Source organism: Oncorhynchus keta, chromosome 13, assembly GCF_023373465.1.
Source record: "Oncorhynchus keta strain PuntledgeMale-10-30-2019 chromosome 13, Oket_V2, whole genome shotgun sequence".
In the NCBI taxonomy this organism is placed as follows: domain Eukaryota; kingdom Metazoa; phylum Chordata; class Actinopteri; order Salmoniformes; family Salmonidae; genus Oncorhynchus; species Oncorhynchus keta.
In genome coordinates, this window is record NC_068433.1 from 15,356,616 (window position 1) to 15,377,715 (window position 21,100).

The following is a 21,100-nucleotide window of genomic DNA, read 5'->3' on the forward strand; positions in this document are numbered from 1 at the left end:
AAAAACTCATAACTCAAAAGACTGCAGGTATTGAGAAAGGACTGAGGATTTTAAGTATTACTTAAGAAATTACTTTAATTGATTTTAAAAGTTCCCTGAAATGTTTCCTTTCCCCCTGAACAAAATAGAGCCTCATGTCTCAGCACCAAATGACATCAAAAAGAGTTTCCATCAGAGAACGAGAAATTAAACAAATATACATGTGCTAAGTGTATCATAATCATAGTATCAGACCGCTTCACAAGAGAGAACTCAAATGTATTTTTTTTTAACAATGAAAAAAACATTCTGATAACCAGAGCTACAAGTAAAAACAAAAGGGGCAAAAGAAAGTCAAGGTTTCAGGGGGAGGGATAACAGCAGTTATGTTCAACAGGTATAAAAAATACTAACAGGCAACTGGCCAATTAACTGGTAACAAAGCATCGTGGCTAGGCAGGTCAAGATATGAATACTTGATTTAATTGGTCCAAATCATAAAAGCACAAGCTAAAGTGCTGTTTGGGGGACAGGTGAGGAGGAGGAAGTCCCACCAGATGGTTAAGGCAGTGGGAGGAGGGGTCTTAGCTTACCTAGCTAATTTTAAACAAAACCCTAGGCCCTACACTTACGCAGTTTGTGTTGTACTGAAATTGTTGGACTGGTATCTGAAATATGGTGAAAATCCTAACATGGTACTTGTACTATCTGAGAAGGTCCGGTCACAATTTTCCTAGCTGTCAAAAGATCCGGATGGACAGTAATTTACAGTCATATAAAAAAAACAATACAATAACAAAATAAAACTTTTTACACAGTTTGAACTGTTTTGAAGCTAATTACCTGCAATTCTACACATTTTGCCATGTCTTGCATGTTCATATGACTACATTTATTAAAATGTTGGTCCGTCCCTATTGACCCCTTTCTGGGTCCAGCGTATGGCTGTCTAGGTGGAGCTATTACCATCTTGCTAATATCTATCCTTTCAAAAGTGCCTACATGTAGGGACTAGGGTTTGGTATTGGGCATTTAACTTGGGAGTCGCAACTTAATGTTGGTCTGGAATAGACAGGAGAATAAGGACCGACATGTCCTGGCCTTAGTCCGAGTCGCTCCTGTCTTCCTTTGTAAGCAGCCGCTTTCCGCTCTTCGGGGCCATTGCTTCTTGCTTGACGATCTTTGCGGAACTAAGAAAGACAAATACAGGACAAACAGAGGGTGAGACTGTTTACCATTGAGAGGAGAACATGTATGTTGCAGGTAATAGATGTGGGGGGAGGTAACGCATGTAAATGGTACATGGGGATTTTAGGGAGAAGTTCCTGTCGTCAGGATGGCTGCCGCTGGTAGCTTACCCTTTCTTCTTGTATTTCTCCTGCTCAGCGGGAGGAATGTGGTCCATCAGCTCCAGACTGTCATTGATCTTCTTGAGCCACTCATAGTGCTCTCGGCCACGGACCTGAGAGGAGAGGGAGGAAGTGAGAGGGGATTTCCCTTGGGCACAACCATGCAGTAGAGATACACAAATTCTCCCTCACAAAAGTGCCTCTGTCTGTCAGCTTGTGTGTGTGTGTGTGTGTGTGTGTGTGTGTGTGTCATTCCCTCACCTGCAACAAAAATACATTGTCCTTGTCTTCATCCTCAGTGCTGGAGCCATTCTTGATCTTCTTGCTGGTCCCTGGAGGGGGCAGGGCCTGTTGGGACTCTGAGGGGAGAGGAGACAATGTCAACAATGACATAGGAGACGAGGGTTGAGACGTGGCCCGAGTCTTACTTCTCTTGGAGCCGTTGGTGGTCTTGGTCCCGTTCAGAACTTTGTTTGTGTTCTCTTCTTCGGTCTTGCGGTCCCGGCCCGGACAGGCACACACACGGACCTCGAAACAACGGCGACCCAAAACCTGACCCCTAGAAAGGAAGCAAGGGGGTGAAGAATAGTGAAAGTTAGAGGCAATAAACTCACGGGGAGCAAAACACACTAGGGATGTGCATCTTTCACTTCCAAGATGATTCGATATGCATCTAGATACTGTGCATTCGGAAAGTATTAACCTTTTTGGGAAAGGGGGCAGCATTTTCACTTTTGGATGAATAGCGTGCCCAGAGTGAACTGCCTTCTACTCAGTCCCAGATGCTAATATATGCATATTATTATTGGATATAAAACGCTGAAGTTTCTAAAACTGTTTGAATGATGTCCGAGTATGGCAGGCGAAAACCTGGAGAAAAATCCAACCAGGAAGTGGGAAATCTGAGGTTGTAGTTTTTCAAAGCTTGGCCAACCGAATACAGTGTCTATGGGGTCAAGTTGCACTTCCTAAGGCTTCCACTAGATGTCAACCGTCTTTAGAAACTTGTTCCAGGCTTCTGTTATAAAGGAAGGGGGAATGGGAGCTGAATGAGTCATGGGTCTGGCAGAGTGTCTCAGGTTCGTGATGCGCATTCACGACAGAGTTAGCTCTCGTTCCAGTGCTTTTTTTCAGACAATGGAATTCTCCAGTTGGAACCTTATTGATGATTTATGTTAAAAACATCAAAAAGATTGATTCCATACATCGTTTGACATGGTTCTACGACCTGTAACGTAACTTTGAGTTGACGTAGTGCTCGTGCCTTATGAAGATGGATTACTGGGCTGAACCCGCCAACAAATGGCTATTTGGACATTAATGATGGACTTTATGGAACAAATCAGTCATTTATTGTCGAACTGGGATTCCTGAGAGTGCATTCTGATGAAGATCAAAGATCAAATGTTATTTCTAACTTCTGTTGACTCCAACATGGCGGATATTTCTTTGGCTGGATTGGGCTCTGAGCGTCATACTCAGATTATGCTTTTTCCTTATTTTTTTTTTTTTGAAATCTGACACAGCGGTTGCATTCAGCAGAAGTCTCTTTAATTCTGTGAATAACACTTGGATCTTTTAATCAATGTTTATTATGAGTATTTCTGCAAAATCACTGGATGTTTTGGAATCAAAACATTACTGCATGTAATGCGTCAATGTAAAAAGATTTTTGGATATAAATATGCACATTATCGAACAAAACACATGTATTGTGTAACATGATGTCCTATGAGTGTCATCTGATCAAAGGTTAGTGATTCATTTTATCTATATTTCTGCTTTTTGTGACTCCCATCTTTGGCTGGAAAAATGGCTGTGTTTTTTCTGACTTGGCTATCACCTAACAATCATGTTGTGCTTTAGCTATAAAGCCTTTTTTGAAATCAGACACAATGGGTAGATTAACAAGAAGTTTTTAATTTGCTGTATTGGACTTGTTAATGTGTGAAAGTTACATTACATTTCGCGCGCTGCCTTTTCAGCGGAACGTTGTCGAGGGGTTCCGCTAGCAGAACGCCTGCCCTAGAAAGACCCCTCGACTTTTGACATCGTTACGTTACAGCCTTATTCTAAGATAGATTAAATTGTTTCCCCCCCTTCAAGCTACACACAATACCCCATAATGACAAAACAAAAATAGTTTTTATTTTTTAGCAAAAAATTATAACCTGAAATTTTACATTTACATAAGTATTCAGACCCTTTACTCAGTACTTTGGATGTGGCGCGTCGCTGCACAGCTATTTTCAGGTTTCTCCAGAGATGCTCGATCAGGTTCAAGTCCTGGCTTTCACTGGGCCACTCAAGGACATTCAGAGACTTGTCCCGAAGCCACTCCTGCATTGTCTTGGCTGTGTGCTTAGGGTCATTGTCCTGTTGGGAGGTGAGCCTTTGCCCCAGTCTGAGGTCCTGGGTGCTCTGAAGCAGGTTTTCATCAAGGATCCCTCTGTACTTTGCGCCATTCAACTTTACCCTCGATCCTGACTAGTCTCCCAGTCCCTTCCACTGAAAAACATACCCACAGCATGATGCTGCCACCACCATGCTTCTCCAGACATGACACTTGGCATTCAGGCCAAAGAGTCCTTTAGGTGCCTTTTGGCAAACGCCAAGGGGGCTGTCATGTGCCTTTTACGGAGTGGCTTCCGTCTGGCCACTACTAAAGGCCTGTTTAGAGGAGTGCTACAGAGATGGTTGTCCTTCTGGAAGGTTCTTCGATCTCCACAGAGGATCTCAGGTTCTTGTTCACCTCTTTGACCAAGGCCCTTCTCCCCCAATTGCTCAGTTTGGCCGGGCGGCCAGCTCTAGGAAGAGTCTAGGTGGTTCCAAAATTCTCCCATTTAAGAATGGAGGCCACTGTGGACCTTCAATGCTGCAGACATTCTTTGTTACCCTTCTCCAGAGCTGTGCCTCGACACAATCGTGTCTCTGGAGCTCTACGGACAATTCTGTCAACCTCATGGTTTGGTTTTTGCTGCGACATGCACTGTCAACTGTGGGACCTTATATAGACAGGTGTGTGCCTTTCTAAATCATGTCCAATCAATTGAATTTACCAAAAGGTGGACTCCAATGAGTTGAAGAAACATCTCAAGGATGATCAATGGAAACAGGATGCACCTGAGCTCAATTTCAAGTATCATAGCAAAGGTTCTGAATACTTATAAAAAAATAAAACGTATTTACATAAATTAGCAAAACCCTGTTTTCGCTTTGTCATTGTGTAGATTGAGTCATTTATTTCATTTAATCCGTTTTGGAATAAGGGTATATTGTAACAATGTGGAAAAAGGGGTCTGAATACTTTCAATGCACTGTATACGGGATACAATACATTTTTAGTTTGAAACGATTCAGTGCGATTAGAGAAACAAATTGATTCGGTGTGATAAGATGCACTAACTTCTGTTGCATAAACATTCACTTTCCATTCTAAAGATGGAGCTCATGAGCTGGGCCTCTCCGAGTTGGATCTGTTGGAGCAGACTTGTGCACGTACATGCGTAAATCGTGTGTATGGTTGTCTCTCAAGTTTGGGGTTCAGCTTTTTCGCGCCGGACGCTTTATCTGCTCCACCATGCACCTGTCTGGTAAGGTTGAACGCCTCCTCTCCCACTCAGCCTCCCGACCAAAGCTCTCCCAAGCGGGTGGGCCATCTGCTCCCGTTACCTGCTGCTTGGATCCCACCCGGCGATCTACTCCCAGTCTTCCCTGGCCTGTCTCCCAGTCTGGTACAGGTACCCCCGCCACACTCCCCCGAGCTTTCACTTGGCTCCAGCACACACTCACGCCGTAGACTTTGGACTGATTAATTTTTACCTAGGCTAATTAACTTGTGAATCTTATGTGAGCTTTATTCAGAATTGCTTTTCATTAACTAGTATCGGTCTACTATTTATTAATCTCAGACTTTTATAGCCTATTGGACTCAGAGCCACGTTATTGTGTTGGGGCGATTGACTCAACTTACAATGTCTAGCCTCAAGCCATTTCACTTTTTTCTTGTGCTATTTGCTCCATGACTCCTGCACACTTTGTTGAGTATGTAGTTGCTCATTTACCAGAACGTGGATTAGACAATGTTCGTTCCCACCCTCGCGACAAACTTCTTTATTGGTTACATGTACTCTAGGCCTCCCATCCTATTCTAACCCTCTCTCGCTTGCTTTGTAGTCATGTTACCTGATGAAATTGTGGTACAATATGATCTTGTTGCCACCTGATGCACATTCAAATGTCATTAAAAATATCAACACTGCAGAGCTCTCCCTGTCCTCTACCGTGCCCTGGAAATGTGCATGAACACACTGGCCCGTCTACGGTTGCTAGTCACAATTCTGATATTTGCTTTGATGATTTCTGCCCTTGTAAAAGCCTTGGTTGTCTGCACGTTAACACTAGACGCTTATTAACTGAAATGGATCAATTTAAAGCCTAGCCTAGCGTCATCCGGGTTAGACCGGTAGGGATATCCTTGTCTCATCGCGCACCAGCGACTCCGGACCGGGCGCAGTGCGCGCTAACCAAGGTCGCCAGGTGCACAGTGTTTCCTCCGACACATTGGTGTGGCCGGCTTCCGGGTTGGATGCGCGCTGTGTTAAAAAGCAGTGCGGCTTGGTTGGGTTGTGTTTCGGAGTACGCATGGCTTTCGACCTTCGTCTCTCCCGAGCCCGTACGGGAGTTGTAACGATGGGACAAGATAGTAATTACTAACAATTGGATACCACGAAATTGGGGAGAAAAAGAGGGTCCAAAAAAATGTAAGAAAAGAAAAGAGTATGGCTGAGCTCTTTAAAAATCACTTTATTAAGTTAGGATTCCTATGACTCAGACACACCTCCTTCATATACCAGCCCTTCTAATGTGACTATTCCCAACACTCCACCCTCTTTCCCCCCTGCCCTGCTACACAGCTTCTCCCTAAACTCATTTAGATAGTTTCGTCTGTGTGGTTGTAGTGTTTGGAAGGCAGTGCTTAGTATGCAGTGCTTGGAAGGCAGCCACATTGGTTCCTTTATAATATAATAATATAATAATATATGCCATTTAGCAGACGCTTTTATCCAAAGCGACTTACAGTCATGTGTGCATACATTCTACGTATGGGTGGTCCCGGGAATCGAACCCACTACCCTGGCGTTACAAGCTCCATGCTCTACCAACTGTGCTACAGAAGGACCACCTTTATTTAAAGGGGGAGATCAATCTTAATTGTTATAGGACTATTTTTCAAAAGTGTTGGAAAAACTTGTCAATAAACTGACTGGCTTTCTTGATGTCTATAGTATTATCTCTGGTATGCAATCTGGTTTCTGCTCAGGTCATGATTGTGTCACTGCAACTTTAAGGTCCTCAATGTCACCATTGCCTGTGACTAAGCAATTTTGTGCTGCTATCTTAATGGACAAAGCTTTTGATACGGTACACCATTCCAAACTTCTGGGTCGGCTAAGGAGTATTGGTGTCTCAAAGGGGTCTTTGGCCTGGTTTGCTAACTACCTCTCTCAAAGAGTGCAATGTGTAAAGTCAGAAAATCTGCTGTCTCAGTCACTGCCTGTCACCAAGGGAGTACCCCAAGGCTTGATCCTAGGCCCCATGCTCTTCTCAATTTACATCAACATAGGTCAGGCAGTAGGAAGCGCCCTCGTCCAATTATATGCAGATAGCCTTTTACCCAGCTGGCCCCTACACAGATTTTGTGTTGTAGAGAGTTCAACAAAGCTTTCAGTGTTCAGACAGCTTTCTTTGCCCTTAACATTCTTCTGAACACCTTCGAAACCAAAAAGGTATTGTGGTTGTGTAATAAGATTTCACCACTGTCTCAATTTAATGGTATAGACCAGTGGTGGGCAAACCTTTTGGCTCGAGGGCCACATCGGGATTTTGAAATTCAACGGATGGTCGCATTTTTTGGGGGACCAATTGTTTGTTAAAACAATTTGCGGGGGCCTCCCGAGTGGCGCAGCGGTTTAAAGGCACTGCATCGCAGCGGTCGTCACTACAGAGCCAGGTTCGATCCCAGGCTGTCATACAGCTGGCCGTGACTGGGAGACCCATTGGCCCAGTGTCGTCCAGGTTAGGAGAGGGTTTGGCAGGCTGAGATGTCCTTTTCCCACCACCATCTAGCGACTCCTGTGGTGTACTGGACGCATGCACGCTGACCAGGTGTTTCTGGTGTTTCTGCCGATACATTGGTGCAGCTGGCTTTCGGGTTAAGCAAACAATGTGTCAAGAAGCAACGTGGTTTGGCTGGGTCGTGTTTTGGAGGACGCACGGCTCTTGACCTTCGCCTCTCCCGAGTCCGTACTGGAGTTGCAGCGATGAGACAAGACTAACTTCCAGTTGGATACCACGAAATGTCTCGCGGGCCGGTTTGAAGTGCCGGCAGGCTGAAGGAATGGACGCAGTTGTCACAAAATATGAGGTATTTTCAGAAGGTAGAAAGTAATTTAGCACATTGTTTTTGTAGGCGATTCTTAACGTTTGAACCAATTTTGTGACAGATGCATGCTACATTTGGATCGGAGTCCCGCTGACAGACGCACTCATATCTTACATTTTTCAACCGGGGACAGATCATACATCCCTAAAAAAAACACACATTACGGAAAATGTAACACAAAACTCAGACCCTGATGCGTCATTTCCAAAATAAACAAACACAGTGAGAAGGGATATGGAGAGACACTTACTCCTGGGTCTCCAGGGTCAGGATGGTGAGGATGGGCCGCCTGTTCATACCACCCATGCAACTGGAGTTACACATGAAGTTCAGGAGAACAGTAGTCGTTTCAGAGCCCAGCTATACAAACACATATACACAATGGTAAGCTTCACTTGAACGTACATTGACAAATGCAAAATAGACAGATGTCTCTATGAAAGTGTCAAGAGAAATGGCAAATAAAATACCATTGATAAGAATGAATAGAACGGTCTTGGAAGCTCAAATCCAGCCAATTGAACTGGTAAACGCATGGGTCCATAATGGCTTCCTGGTATGGTTATATAATGATTTCCATGGTAATGTAGAATGTTCATTCAAATGATACAAACTGATGTGGCTATTGTTTAAATAATTTCATTTGAGTTGATTCAACAAATCGCAGAACAGATTGATGGGGTACACTTCCTGCCTTGCTCATCTGGGTACACTTGCAATGGCCGCCAGTCCACCCATTATGCCATCATTTACTTGAATGGGGAGGACCGTTCTATTAATTCTCTTTCTATATGGTATACCTGAGGAGGCTCATAGGGCAGCAGCACACTTTGACGCTTGGTGTTTCCATCCTCCAGGTATTGAGCCCACTGGCTCCCCTCCACCCTAATCAAGTGACTGCGGTGGACCACGCCTAGACACAAAAAAAACAGGAAGTAGACAAGTAGTGAGGGGGAGTCTCCTCTGTTTCTGGGACAATCTTTTACATGGAGTGAAGGTATACCTCATCTCTCTGAGACCATGGAGAATATTATGATTAGATTTGCATGGGTTTAATTTCCTCTTTATTCGTTTACATGGCTAAATACAAAAACCGAGCCAAAATAAAATCATGCATATTAGTCCATTTTTTTCCCACTCTTAAGGTCAAAATATTTATTATCTTCATCAGTTTTGAATGTTTACCTTAGACTATAAACACACACCCACCTTCATTGTTATCTGAGGCGCTCTGGTGGTGGGGGCAGCGCCGGACCACCTCAGAGACATGCTCAGACTTCTTGTAGATAGCGGTGGCCCTGAGGATGGCTCCTGGCGGGGGATCCATGGCCATCAACACCTCCACAGGGCACGTCTTAGCCAGCTGGCAGTACAGCTTGTTCAGCTGCACAGAATACTGGGAGGGGAGCGAAAACAATGAGCAACCAGTTGTATGTGCCTATAGGAATTTTATTTTGTGAAACAAAGTGGTGAATTGAATTGATAAAAAGTGGAAAAAAATAAGCACTTTGGTGAAGTTCTTTCACTTGAGATATTTTGTGTGTGTGAGTATTATCCGTTTATAAAGTTTACATAAAATAGTGAACACTAGCAAAGGGTGGGCTTAACACCTACAGGTATAAGATCATAATACACATGAACAATTATAGTAATATTCTGACGAAATCGTAAATACCCTCTTTATAACTATACATTTTGACCAAAAGGGCTGCATTTTAACCCTTTCCATAATGGAGCCCTTGTGTGGAACATGCCCTGTCATGTCAGACCCATGCATTACTGCAACCTACCAGCATGCAACTCCTCAGTTCCAATGAATGAGTTGCAGGGGGCGTTAGTTTGAGGGCAGCACACCCTAACTCAAGCCTGATAGACCTATCATAGTACGGTAACATGTGAGTCACTGTGGAAACCTTGCTGCTATTGGCTGTTTTAATCCAAATACTTTTTCGCCAAAACCTTGAGTTTCAGCAAATCGTCACAATGAACTGGATTCCAGTTGAATGTAACCACAGGGAATTAGAATGAGTGGAATATCCTTCATCTCTGTCTGAGGTAAAGTAACTGCAATTTACTGTAATTAATTGATATGAGACCATGGATTAAACTGGTTTGAAGCCATTTTACTGTTACTTTTTTGACGATCACAATAGGTACCTTAATCAAAATACTTCAAAATAGATGTTTCCTCCAGAAGAGAAAAGTAATTCTAAAGTTGAAAGAGGGAGATCAATAGAGAGATATATATAGCATGTGAATATACAGAGAGACAAGGCTTCTTAAAGGGTGGGGCTGGACCCCATGGAAGGCTGTGTTTCATTCCTATAGAGTACCACAGTATGAGTCATAATACCCATAAAGCCTAGCAGTCAAACAAGGAAAGGGTTCCAACCATTTGCCCACCATAAAGTTCCCACTGGGCAGTGGTTCCCAAACTGTGGGGCTCATTCTAGCTTTAAACTTCCTCTTGAAAATTAGAATAGTAGAATGCACAAGGTGCAATTTCTATATTTGGCAGTGCATCATCAGTTTATCTTGTCATGTTAGTCATTGCATATCTTAGAAAGCAATTTATAACTTGCCAGAAATGTCCAGATCAACTAGTCCATGTCAGCCAAAGTGTTTTAGGTAGGTTTTGTAGCCCATAGATATTGTAATTTGGGTCACTGAAATATCACATGAATACCCATTAGACATGCCAAAACGTATAGAATTGCTAGAAAATCTGCTTTAAACCTGCTAAATGTTCCCCGCCAACAAGAGGGGTGTGAAAAGTTTTTCATGAACATTGTTAGTGCCCATAGAAATAGACGTGGCGCAGAATGTCCCCCAATGCTAGGGGCCCTGAGGGAAAAAGTGTGGGAACCCCAGCCATAGGGGATTTTAGAAACACTTAAAATAAGGGCTGTGTTTTGTTTAGACTTACCCTGGCGTGACGTTTTGATAACCACGTAAATCGCTCTAGGACAAGGTGACTTATAATATATTCGCCTGTAATTACCCCTCAAATTAAATTTGCAGCTATTTAGTTGGTAATGTGGCTATCGTAAAGAACTATAAATGGCGTGACTGACTTGAGGCAAAGCTAAGAATCTTTGGATTAATTATCTAATGTTAGTTAAAATTTGTAATGATTAAATTTGCTAAATGTCTTTAAAATGTATAATTCTGTGAAGTGTCTTGTGCAAGTTTTAAAATGGGGCGGCAGGTAGCCCAGTGGTTAGAGTGTTGGACTAGTAACTGAAAGGTTGCAAGATCAAATCCCCGAGCTGACAAGGTAAAAATCTGTCGTTCTACCCCTAAACAAGGCAGTTAACCCACTGTTCCTAGACCTTCATTGAAAATAAGAATTTGTTCTTAAAGGTAAAAAAATGTTTTAATGGACACAATACCTGTTAGCAAAGGAGTCAGCTAGAGATGACGTGCAGGAGCTTGCAGGGATTTGTAGTATTCCATCATGTCTACGTTGATGCTAATTAGCATTTTCGAAACGAAATAAATAGAGCCGAATATATTGATTGAAAAAGTCACCTTGTATGAGAGAGATTTACATTTTTACACGCCAGGGTAAGCCCACGCAAAACACATCACTTATTTTAAGTGATAAATGAACATATTATCATGAATTATAAACTGGGTGGTCTGAGCATTGGTAAAATATTTTCACTGTTCTAATTACGATAATAACCCGTTTATAAAAGGCAACTCTGGAGTTTGTGGTATATGGCTAATATACCACAGCTAAGGGCTGTATTCAGGCACTTCTGTTGGGCAGAAGAACAGCCCATAGCCATGGTATATTGGCAATATATACCACACCTCCTCGGGCCTTAACTATACGTCTGTGCATTTATTCAGGCATGAGCATGTGCAGTAAGCCATATGCATGACACTCACAGTGGAGGTGACAGACTTGGCGGTACCCGACTTCTGGAATCGCAGCTGGAAGCCGTGCTTCCCAGGGTAGTCGTTGGTGGAGGGGACAGTGGAGGCGGGGGGAGGCACGCTGTCCAGGGTTGACACAGAGGGCTCCACAACCGGGGGCTCCAGCAGTTCAAACAGCACCTCGTCAAAGACCTTGTGGAGAGTCGCGTCAGGAAGGAGCTGTGAGGGAGGTAAGTGGATGCCATTTATCTACAGAGGAGTAAAGCATTCAAGTTATCAGTTGCTTGTTACATTTCTGTCTGAATAATGAAACTGGAGTGCCCACCATGGAAATCAAATTACCAGAAAAAAAAAAAATAGAACTCAAACAATCACTGGGGGGCTCATTAGCCCATTCTAAAAAAAATGTGTGGCGTCACGAAAATACTTCCTTTACGTCATGAGGTAGACAATCAAACGTACCGAGACATCCAGGTCAGACCAGTTTTCAGTAGCAACCAGTGGAGTACTGGGCCCCTGAGGTGTCATACTATAGAAAAGAAATCACCGGATCAGTCATTATTATGGCCCTGAAAAGACCTATGCAGAAAAGGTGCTTTAATACATTGAACAATGTCTCTGGGCTTCCACTCACACAGAACCACCTCGATCTAGTCTAGAAGTAGCTACCTACCTTGGTAGTCTTAAACATAAGTCTGTGGTCCTAAAGGTTGCTCAAAACTTACTTGCTCTCCCAAAGCTGCTGGAAGGAACATTGGCCCAGGGAGGGTCTGAGCGCTTCCATCCTGTATCCGTTCACTTTATCGACAGCTCACAAGACCGTTTGGGAGGAGAGGATTGGACACAGGGACACAAGGAGGGAGGGAGGAAGGCGATAGGATCTAGGAGAGAGAGCACACCCATGTAATTAGTTAATTAAAAAATCTATGCTAGTTTTAGCAGCTACCGGTGTCTTCAAAACAATACATTTATGGGAATGAGTGGGGAAAGGGGGACAACAGCTCCCAAGTGGCACAGCAGTCTAAGGCAGTGCATCTCAGTGCTAGAGGCGTCACTACAGACCCTGGTTCGGGTCCAGGCTGTATCACAAACAGCAGTGATTGGGAGTCCCATAAGGCGGCGCACAATTAGCCCAGTGTCGTCCTGGTTAGGGTTTGGCCAGGGTAGGCCGTCATTGTAAATAGGAAATTGTTCTTAACTGACTTGCCTAGTTAAATAAATAAAAGTGAAAAGGCTAGAATGCAGACAGGGGACGGGTAATGACCGACTGGGTTGTGTAGTTAGCTAGACAGCAATGTGAGCAAGTGGTGCCACGGTATTAGGCTAATCCTCATCTAAATCTATGATTAACTTGCAACCCACCCTATACAGAGAGAAATAATAAAGGTGTCTTTATGTATGCCATGGGGAAAATAAACATCGTTGTTGTAGGGCAGGGATCATCAACTAGACTTCTACATTTGTATATGATCACATTTTTTTAAGTAAATCACTTGAAGCAGATTTCCTGGGGGTTTTGCAGTCATGTCTGACAATGAAATTTTTTTTTTAAAGACTATTTTTTGCTCAGAGAACTTGGGGGCAAAATAAAACCACCTGTGGGCCAAATCCAGTTGGGGAACCCTGTTCTAAGGTAAAGTTAAATGAATACACGGTGAAAATAACATCTATGGTAAACACAGGCTTAGGATATCTTATTTCTTGTTCTATGAGAACTAGCTAAATAACTTTTTGGTAAATTCTTTAGAATTTATGTACTAATAAAAACGGTTTCATAATTCAAAAATATCATGTTAACTGGCAGAGACCGCTTTCGGTATTCCCAAACATTGCCGCACGAGGGAGATGCGCGCAAATTGTTAGATAAGTTATTATTATAAATATTATAAAGATGAATTTCAGTACCATGCGGAAAGGCCGCAGTTGTACATGAAAAACATTGGTACAGATAAGCGTTTTCAGAATTGACCTTTTTACAAGTATCGACTGAAGGTGGCTCAATCTTGTTTCTGACAAATCGCGCGAGGGTTTGAGCGTTCCTCAGTTATGGCCTAGCATGTCCTAGCTAATTAGCGAGCAGGTTAGACACCCAAAACAGTCTGAAACGTAAGCGATTCGTGATCATCATCCCACTTCCATGTCATATAATACTACAATGTGTAGTGGTTAAATTTGTATTAATACAAAGGAATACAAGACACACCAAACTTCACCCACCATCTTCCACTAAAATCTGCAAGCTCAGCTGTAAGCTTGACTGGCTTTTTCACTAGAATCTCAAATCAACAACGACCACAAACTTTTCCAGGCAAAATAACTTGCTACGCTGCCTAAAATAAATAAAACATGGATTTATACCTCGCCTCCCGTTTATGAATCTTTTCTTGCAGCACCTTGGTTCTCTGTCAATGCAATCCGTAGCAGCTATAAAGCAAAATATTTTGTTTCAGTGAAAAGCGTGCATTTCGGGGATTTCCCCAATAACCAGAATAGGGGAGGGGCTGTGCAGAGTTCACAGGCCACCAATCAGAGGCCGCGCCCACCGAGGTGTATGTTTTTAAATGAAATTGCGCGAAATGTTCCAAAAACAAAATATTAAGTGGATACATTTTACATTTTGGTATTGCTAAAATTATATTAGCTGAATGCAGGAATGAAAACAAATATTGTGGCGTTTGAGGCACATCATTCATTGCACACTGGTTATCAATGCGTTGTATCATCACATTGAATTGCATAGTTCATGTTTTGTGATAATAATGTCTGACAAAGATGTCTAATTTCTCAGATTATGTGCATGTCCAAAGATTATGAACTCATGCAAAATTATTTCCTTCAAAATAAAATAAAAATATTTAAAAAGTTGCATTAATTTAGAAAAGACATGCCTGCTCCTCAAAATGTCCTTATTTCAACTGTTATAACGGCTTAATGTAATTCACCAATATTCATTCTTCCACCCTAGTTGATATGCCTAAATTATGGAATATTGTTGATGATGAGTCGATAGGCTACTAGCATTGATGGCACTAGTAGCCCTGCTATTAAGAGGGATAGCTGACTAGCTGACCTTTGAGTGAATATTCAAGCTTGTTTATTTGTCATGTACACATGATATGAGAATAAGAGCACCTCCTCCCAGCTGCCAACTGCACTGAGGCTAGGAAACAGTGTCACCACCGATAAATCCATAATAATTTAGAATTTCAATAAGCATATTTCTACGGCTGGCCTTGCTAACCAGGTCAACAGCCTAGGCACCCCTCACAGCAACTTTCCGAAGCCTCCCCCATTTCTCTTTCACCCAAAACCAAATAGCTGATGTTCTGAAAGAGCTGCAAAATCTGGACCCCTACAAATCAGCCGGCTAGACAATCTGGACGCTCTCTTTCTAAAATGATCTGCCAAAATTGTTGCAACCCCTATTACTAGCCTGTTCTCTTTGGTATCGTCTGAGATCCCCAAAGATTGGAAAGCTGCTGCGGTCATCCCCCTCTTCAAAGGGGGAGGCACTCTAGACCCAAATTGCTACAGACCTATATCTATCCTACCCTGCCTTTCTAAGGTCTTCGAAAGCCAAGTTAACAAACAGATCACCAACTGTTTCGAATCCCACGTACCTTCTACCCTATGCAATCTGGTTTCCGAGCTGGTCATGGGTGCACCTCAGCCACGCTCAAGGTCCTAAACGATATCATAACCGCCATCAATAAGAGACAATACTGTGCAGTTGTATTCATCGACCTGGCCAAGGCTTTCGACTCTGTCAATCACCACATTCTTATTGGCAGACTCAACAGCCTTGGTTTCTCAAATGACTGCCTCGCCTGGTTCACCAAGTACTTCTCAGACAGAGTTCAGTGTGTCAAATCGGAGGGCCTGTTGTCCGGACCTCTGGCAGTCTCTATGGGGGTGCCACAGGGTTCAATTCTCGGGCCGACTCTTTTCTCTGTAGATATTAATGATGTCGCTCTTGCTGCTGGTGATTCTCTGATTCACCTCTACGCAGATGACACCATTTTGTATACTTCTGGCCCTTCTTTGGACACTATGTTATCTAACCTCCAGACGAGCTCAATGCCATACAATTCTCCTTCCATGGCCTCCAACTGCTCTTAAATGCAAATAAAACTAAAAGCATGCTCTTCAACCAATCGCTGCCCACACCTGCTCACCCGTCCAGCATCACTACTCTTGACGGTTCTGACTTAGAATATGTGGACAACTACAAATACCTAGGTGTCTGGTTAGACTGTAAACTCTCCTTCCAAACTCACATTAAGCATCTCCAATCCAAAATTACATCTAGAATTGGCTTCCTATTTCGCAACAAAGCATCCTTCACTCATGCTGCCACACATACCCTCGTAAAACTGACTATGCTACCGATCCTTGACTTCGGCGATGTCATTTACAAAATAGCCTCCGACACTCTACTCAGCAAATTGAATGCAGTCTATCACAGTGCCATCCGTTTTGTCACCAAAGTCCCATATATTACCCACCACTGCGACCTGTATGCTGTCGTTGGCTGGCCCTCGCTTCATATTCGTAGCCAAACTTACTGGCTCCAGGTCTTCAAGTCTTTGCTAGGTAAAGCCCCGCCTTATCTCAGCTCACTGGAGACTCATATCTCCCTCACTAACTTTAAGCACCAGCTGTCAGAGCAGCTCACAGATCACTGCATCTGTACATAGCCCATCTGTAAATAGCCCATCCAACTACCTCATCCCCCATACTGTTATTTATTTTATTCCTTTGCACCCCAGTATCTCTACTTGCACACTCATCTTCTGAACATCTATCACTCCAGTGTTTAATTACTATATTGTAATTAATTTGCCACTATGGCGTATTTATTGCCATACCTCCCTTATCCTACATCATTTGCACACACTGTATATATAGACCTTATCTATTGTATTATTGACTACATGTTTGTTTATTCCATGTGTAACTCTGTGTTGTTGTTTGTGTCACACTGCTTTGCTTTACCTTGGCCAGGTCGCAGTTGTAAATGAGAACTTGTTCTCAACTGGCCTACCTGGTTAAATAAAGGTGAAATAAATAAAAATAAAATAAATAAATATACATGGATGCAGAGTGCAATAAACTGCTTAGCATTCTTTCAGGTTCACCTCTGGAAAATGCAACAACAATAGAAAAATAAGCTATTGAATACAAAGACTAGGAAAAACACAAACTTTATGAAGTAAAAATAGAATGATAATTTAGCTCAAATATAATACAAGAAGGCACTCAAGTGAATTGACGTTGGATATTTACACATGCATGTGCAGGACCAGGAAATGATATTGATGGTACCAACCAGCAGTAAGAACCTAATCCTGATCATAGTAGTAGGCTACTGTATATAGACATATCTAGGATATAGATACCATGAATGGTGTTAGTAAGGTCACTTCAGAGCAATGCAAACAGACAGAAAATAACTACATTTGAGTTGTACGGTGCACACAAGCACCTAATTCGATCATAACCATATCTAAATGACAAACACATGCTTAACCATTCTGAATGAGACAGCAGTACTAACTGATTAAATAGCAGCGTGTAAAGATATTATAAGAACATAATAAGTACTTACTAAACTCTTATAGTTTTCAGTCTTATAAGTCTTGGCCAAATTTGCGTGAATGGATTTCAGACAGTTTTATGATTAAGGCATTAATAATACAAGTCGATCTATCATCATATTATTATTGTTTAACACAGTGTACAGTAGTTTACAGGGATGGGACTGCATAGTTGAAGTCGGAAGTTTACATACACCTTAGCCAAATACATTTAAACTAAGTTTTTCACAATCCCTGACATTTAATCCTAGTAAAAATTCCATGTCTTAGGTCAGTTAAGATCACCACTTTATTTAAAGAATGTGAAATGTCAGAATAATAGTAGAGAGAATGATTTATTTTAGCTTTTATTTTTTTCATCACATTCTCAGTGGGTCAGAAGTTTACATACACTCAATTAGTATTTGGTAGCATTGCCTTTAAATTGTTTAACTTGGGTCAAACGTTTGGGGTAGTCTTCCACAAGCTTCCCACAATAAGTTGGGTGAATTTTGGCCTATTCCTCCTGACAGAGCTGGTGTAACTGAGTCAGGTTTGTAGGCCTCCTTGCTCGCACACGCTTTTTCAGTTCTGCCCACACATTTTCTGTAGGATTGAGGCCAGGGCTTTGTGATGGCCACTCCAATACCTTGACTTTGTTGTCCTTAAGCCATTTTGCCACAACTTTGGAAGTATGTTTGGGGTCATTGTCCATTTGGAAGACCCATTTGCAACCAAGCTTTAACTTCCTCACTGATGTCTTGAGATGTTGCTTCAATATATCCACATCATTTTCCACCCTCATGATGCCATCTATTTTGTGAAGTGCACCAGTCCCTCCTGCAGCAAAGCACCCCCACAACCTGAGTATGCCACCCCCGTGCTTCACGGTTGGGATGGTGTTCTTCGGCTTGCAAGCCTCCCCCTTTTTCCTCCAAACATAACGATGGTCATTATGGCCAAACAGTTCTATTTTTGTTTCATCAGTTCATAGGACATTTCTCCAAAAAGTACAATCTTTGTCCCCATGTGCAGTTGCAAACTGTAGTCTGGCTTTTCTATGGCGGTTTTGGAGAAGTGGCTTCTTCCTTGCTGAGTGGCCATTCAGGTTATGTCGATATAGCACTTGTTTTACTGTGGATATAGATACGTTTGTGCCTGTTTCCTCCAGCATCTTCACAAGGTCCTTTGCTGTTGTTCTGGGATTGATTTGCACTTTTCGCACCAAAGTACTTTCATCTCTAGGAGACAGAATGCGTCTCCTTCCTGAGTGCTATGACGGCTGCGTGGTGCCATGGTGTTTATACTTGCATACTATTGTTTGTACAGATGAACGTGGTGCCTTCGGGTGTTTGGAAATTGCTCCCAAGGATGAACCAGACTTGTGGAGGTCTACAATTTTTTTTCTGAGGTCTTGGCTGATTTCCCATGATGTCAAGCAAAGAGGCACTGAGTTTGAAGGTAGGCCTTGAAATACATCCATAGGTACAACTCCAATTGACTCAAATGATGTCAATTAGCCTATCAGAGGCATCTAAAGCCGTGACATAATTTTCTGGAATTTTCCAAGCTGTTTAAAGGCACAGTCAACTTAGTGTATGTAAACTTCTGATCCACTGGAATTGTGATACAGTGAATGATAAGTGAAATAATATGTCTGTAAACAATTGTTGGAAAAATGACTTGTGTCATGCACAAAGTAGATGTCGTAACCGACTTGCAAAAACTATAGTTTGTTAACAAATAATGTGTGGGGTGGTTGAAAAACGAGTTTTAATGACTCCAACCTAAGTGTATGTAAACTTCCGACTTCAACTGTATCTACTTTTTGAAACCAGTCCTACCGTTACACAAGGACAGATACAGGGAACGGGTCCTAGTCGATGAGAATACATCTTTGCTGAGGCATCTGTGTTATTTGCAGAAGAGAGGCGGTGATGGGATTTTCAAACAGAGCGGTTGCCAGGTAAAAACATTGCTAAAATAAAATGCCTTCAATATTGTGACTCTGGCTGATTGCTGAACTTTGAAAATATCCCATTGCTAGGAACTGATGTAGGTTATCAGGCTAGTCTACTCTTCACACTAGAGTTTCCTCACCATTAGTGAGCTACCACTTTCTCTGTAAAGAGGTACCTGGAACCAAATAGGGTTCTTCAACGGGTTCTCCTATGGGGACAGCCGAAGAACCCTGTAAGGTTATAGATAGCACGCTGTTTTTTTTCTAAGAGTGTGTGTTTGCTCTTATGGTTACAGGTCTCAAGGAGTTGGCTATGCAAGTCTAACTAGTTATAATCAGTATTTTATGTAGAATCTAAGTTAAGCATAAATAGACATCCATACTAGTATAGCATGTGCTCCGTTTTTGCCAATAGACACCATTGCTTTCTAAGTCTGAGACTTGTTGAACGCACAATTGGCTATAATGCGACATCCGTTTTCTGTCACACATCACATTACTGTAAAATGTTTAAGAACTGGCACTCTGGCAGCCCCATTTTGCTAATCACACACACACAGTGCGGGAACGAGTCATTACAGAGGAACAGTAATCACATCGCCTGACACACAGCAGGTCACCTGTTTGACTGCCGGTGGGGCAGTCACATGGTCCGTGTGCGTCGGTCAGTGTGGCGGTGTGACTTTCCATCAGATAACACTCTCTGATTGGTGTCACTTCCAGTTTTGGAACAACACAACTGACATTTGCACTGTGACTGCCCAAACATTGTATATTTGTTCTGTTTTCATTTCTTTGTTTGGGACGGTTCTGTTTTTTTTTAAATCTTTGATTGGGACAGTTGGTTCTTACAGGCACCACTGTGTATTATCTGTGTCTGTCCCGGGATACAGGTATGTAGGTCTACATAGACACACACACTCTTAGAAAGAAAAGGTGCTATTTAGAACATAAAGGTGTTCTTTGGCTGTCCTGATATAAGAACCCTTTGAAGAACCCTTTTTGGTTCCAAATAGAACCATTTTGGTTCCAGGTAGAACCTTTTGGGGTTCCATGTAGAACCCTTTTTTTTAAGAGTGCATGTCATGTGGTCTGGAGGTCCTAGGCCACTGTTCTCCTGGTATAGAATTTCTTCCTCATTTAGTGTGGGCCATACACATGACTCACTGGCCTGGGGCCCTGGCTTTGGACGATGGTGTCAGGTTCAGCTCCTCTTTCTCAATCTGTGCCTTAGATTAGAGTATGATAGAGGGGAGGGGGGAAGGGGAAGATGTGAGGAAAGGAAAGTGGGGTGAGATGCGAGCTTGTTCACAGAGGGTGTGGGTGAGTTGGATTGATAGATCTAGTCCAGACATTTTTCCATTGCATTTTTGTCAGGTCCTGCCTTGCCCCTCACAACCCCTACCAAGACACACCTCCCAATTCACACCTGCTAGCTGTCCCCAATTTCCCCAGCCAGCCCTACTTCGCCGACCCAAGTGGTACATTCCAAATTTGCCTCGGAAAGGATTCATATTTTTGTGTGAAATAGGGAAGTGTTTGTGGTGGATGGGGTGAGTTAGCTGTGGTGTACTGGTGGGGAGCGTCACCCTTTTGGCATGTGTTCTAAAATAGCGGAAAGACAGAATGACTGCCAGGGCAATGTAGACAAGCCCATCTGACTATCCAGAAGAAGTGTTGAGTCATAGGTCCAGATTGGTGGTGGTGGACATTGGCTTTCTCCCAAGGTCCAGGCATCCAGCCTTTGCACACCATCCCCTGCAGAGGAATGGGCTACATATCTAATAAGCATATCATAAATATAGTCCTTTCTATAGATGTACCTTTCTCAGCCACTGCCGGTCTCAATCTAATCAATAAGAGGAAAGTGTCTCTTCACCCAATTATAACCATTCTTCATGGTGTT

General features: G+C 42.6%; 1 protein-coding gene across 4 annotated transcripts; it reads right to left on the minus strand.

Moving 5' to 3' along the window:
- Positions 1 to 55: 55 nt before the first annotated feature.
- On the minus strand, positions 56 to 14,170 carry LOC118391918 (cellular tumor antigen p53-like). 4 transcript variants are annotated; one of them, XM_035783422.2, is made up of 11 exons: positions 14,017 to 14,170; positions 12,384 to 12,539; positions 12,121 to 12,187; positions 11,671 to 11,877; positions 8,983 to 9,169; positions 8,574 to 8,686; positions 8,024 to 8,133; positions 1,757 to 1,887; positions 1,590 to 1,687; positions 1,338 to 1,441; positions 56 to 1,169 (listed from the first exon to the last, which is right to left on the minus strand). In XM_035783422.2, the coding sequence occupies exons 2-11, from the start codon at positions 12,440 to 12,442 to the stop codon at positions 1,082 to 1,084; spliced, it is 1,164 nt and encodes a 387-aa protein (XP_035639315.1). In that variant the 5' UTR covers positions 12,443 to 12,539; positions 14,017 to 14,170; the 3' UTR covers positions 56 to 1,081. The 4 variants fall into 4 exon arrangements, with proteins under 4 accessions (XP_035639315.1, XP_035639314.1, XP_035639313.1 ...); XM_035783421.2 differs by having other exon boundaries at positions 11,671 to 11,907; XM_035783420.2 differs by having other exon boundaries at positions 1,590 to 1,887.
- Positions 14,171 to 21,100: the final 6,930 nt, after the last annotated feature.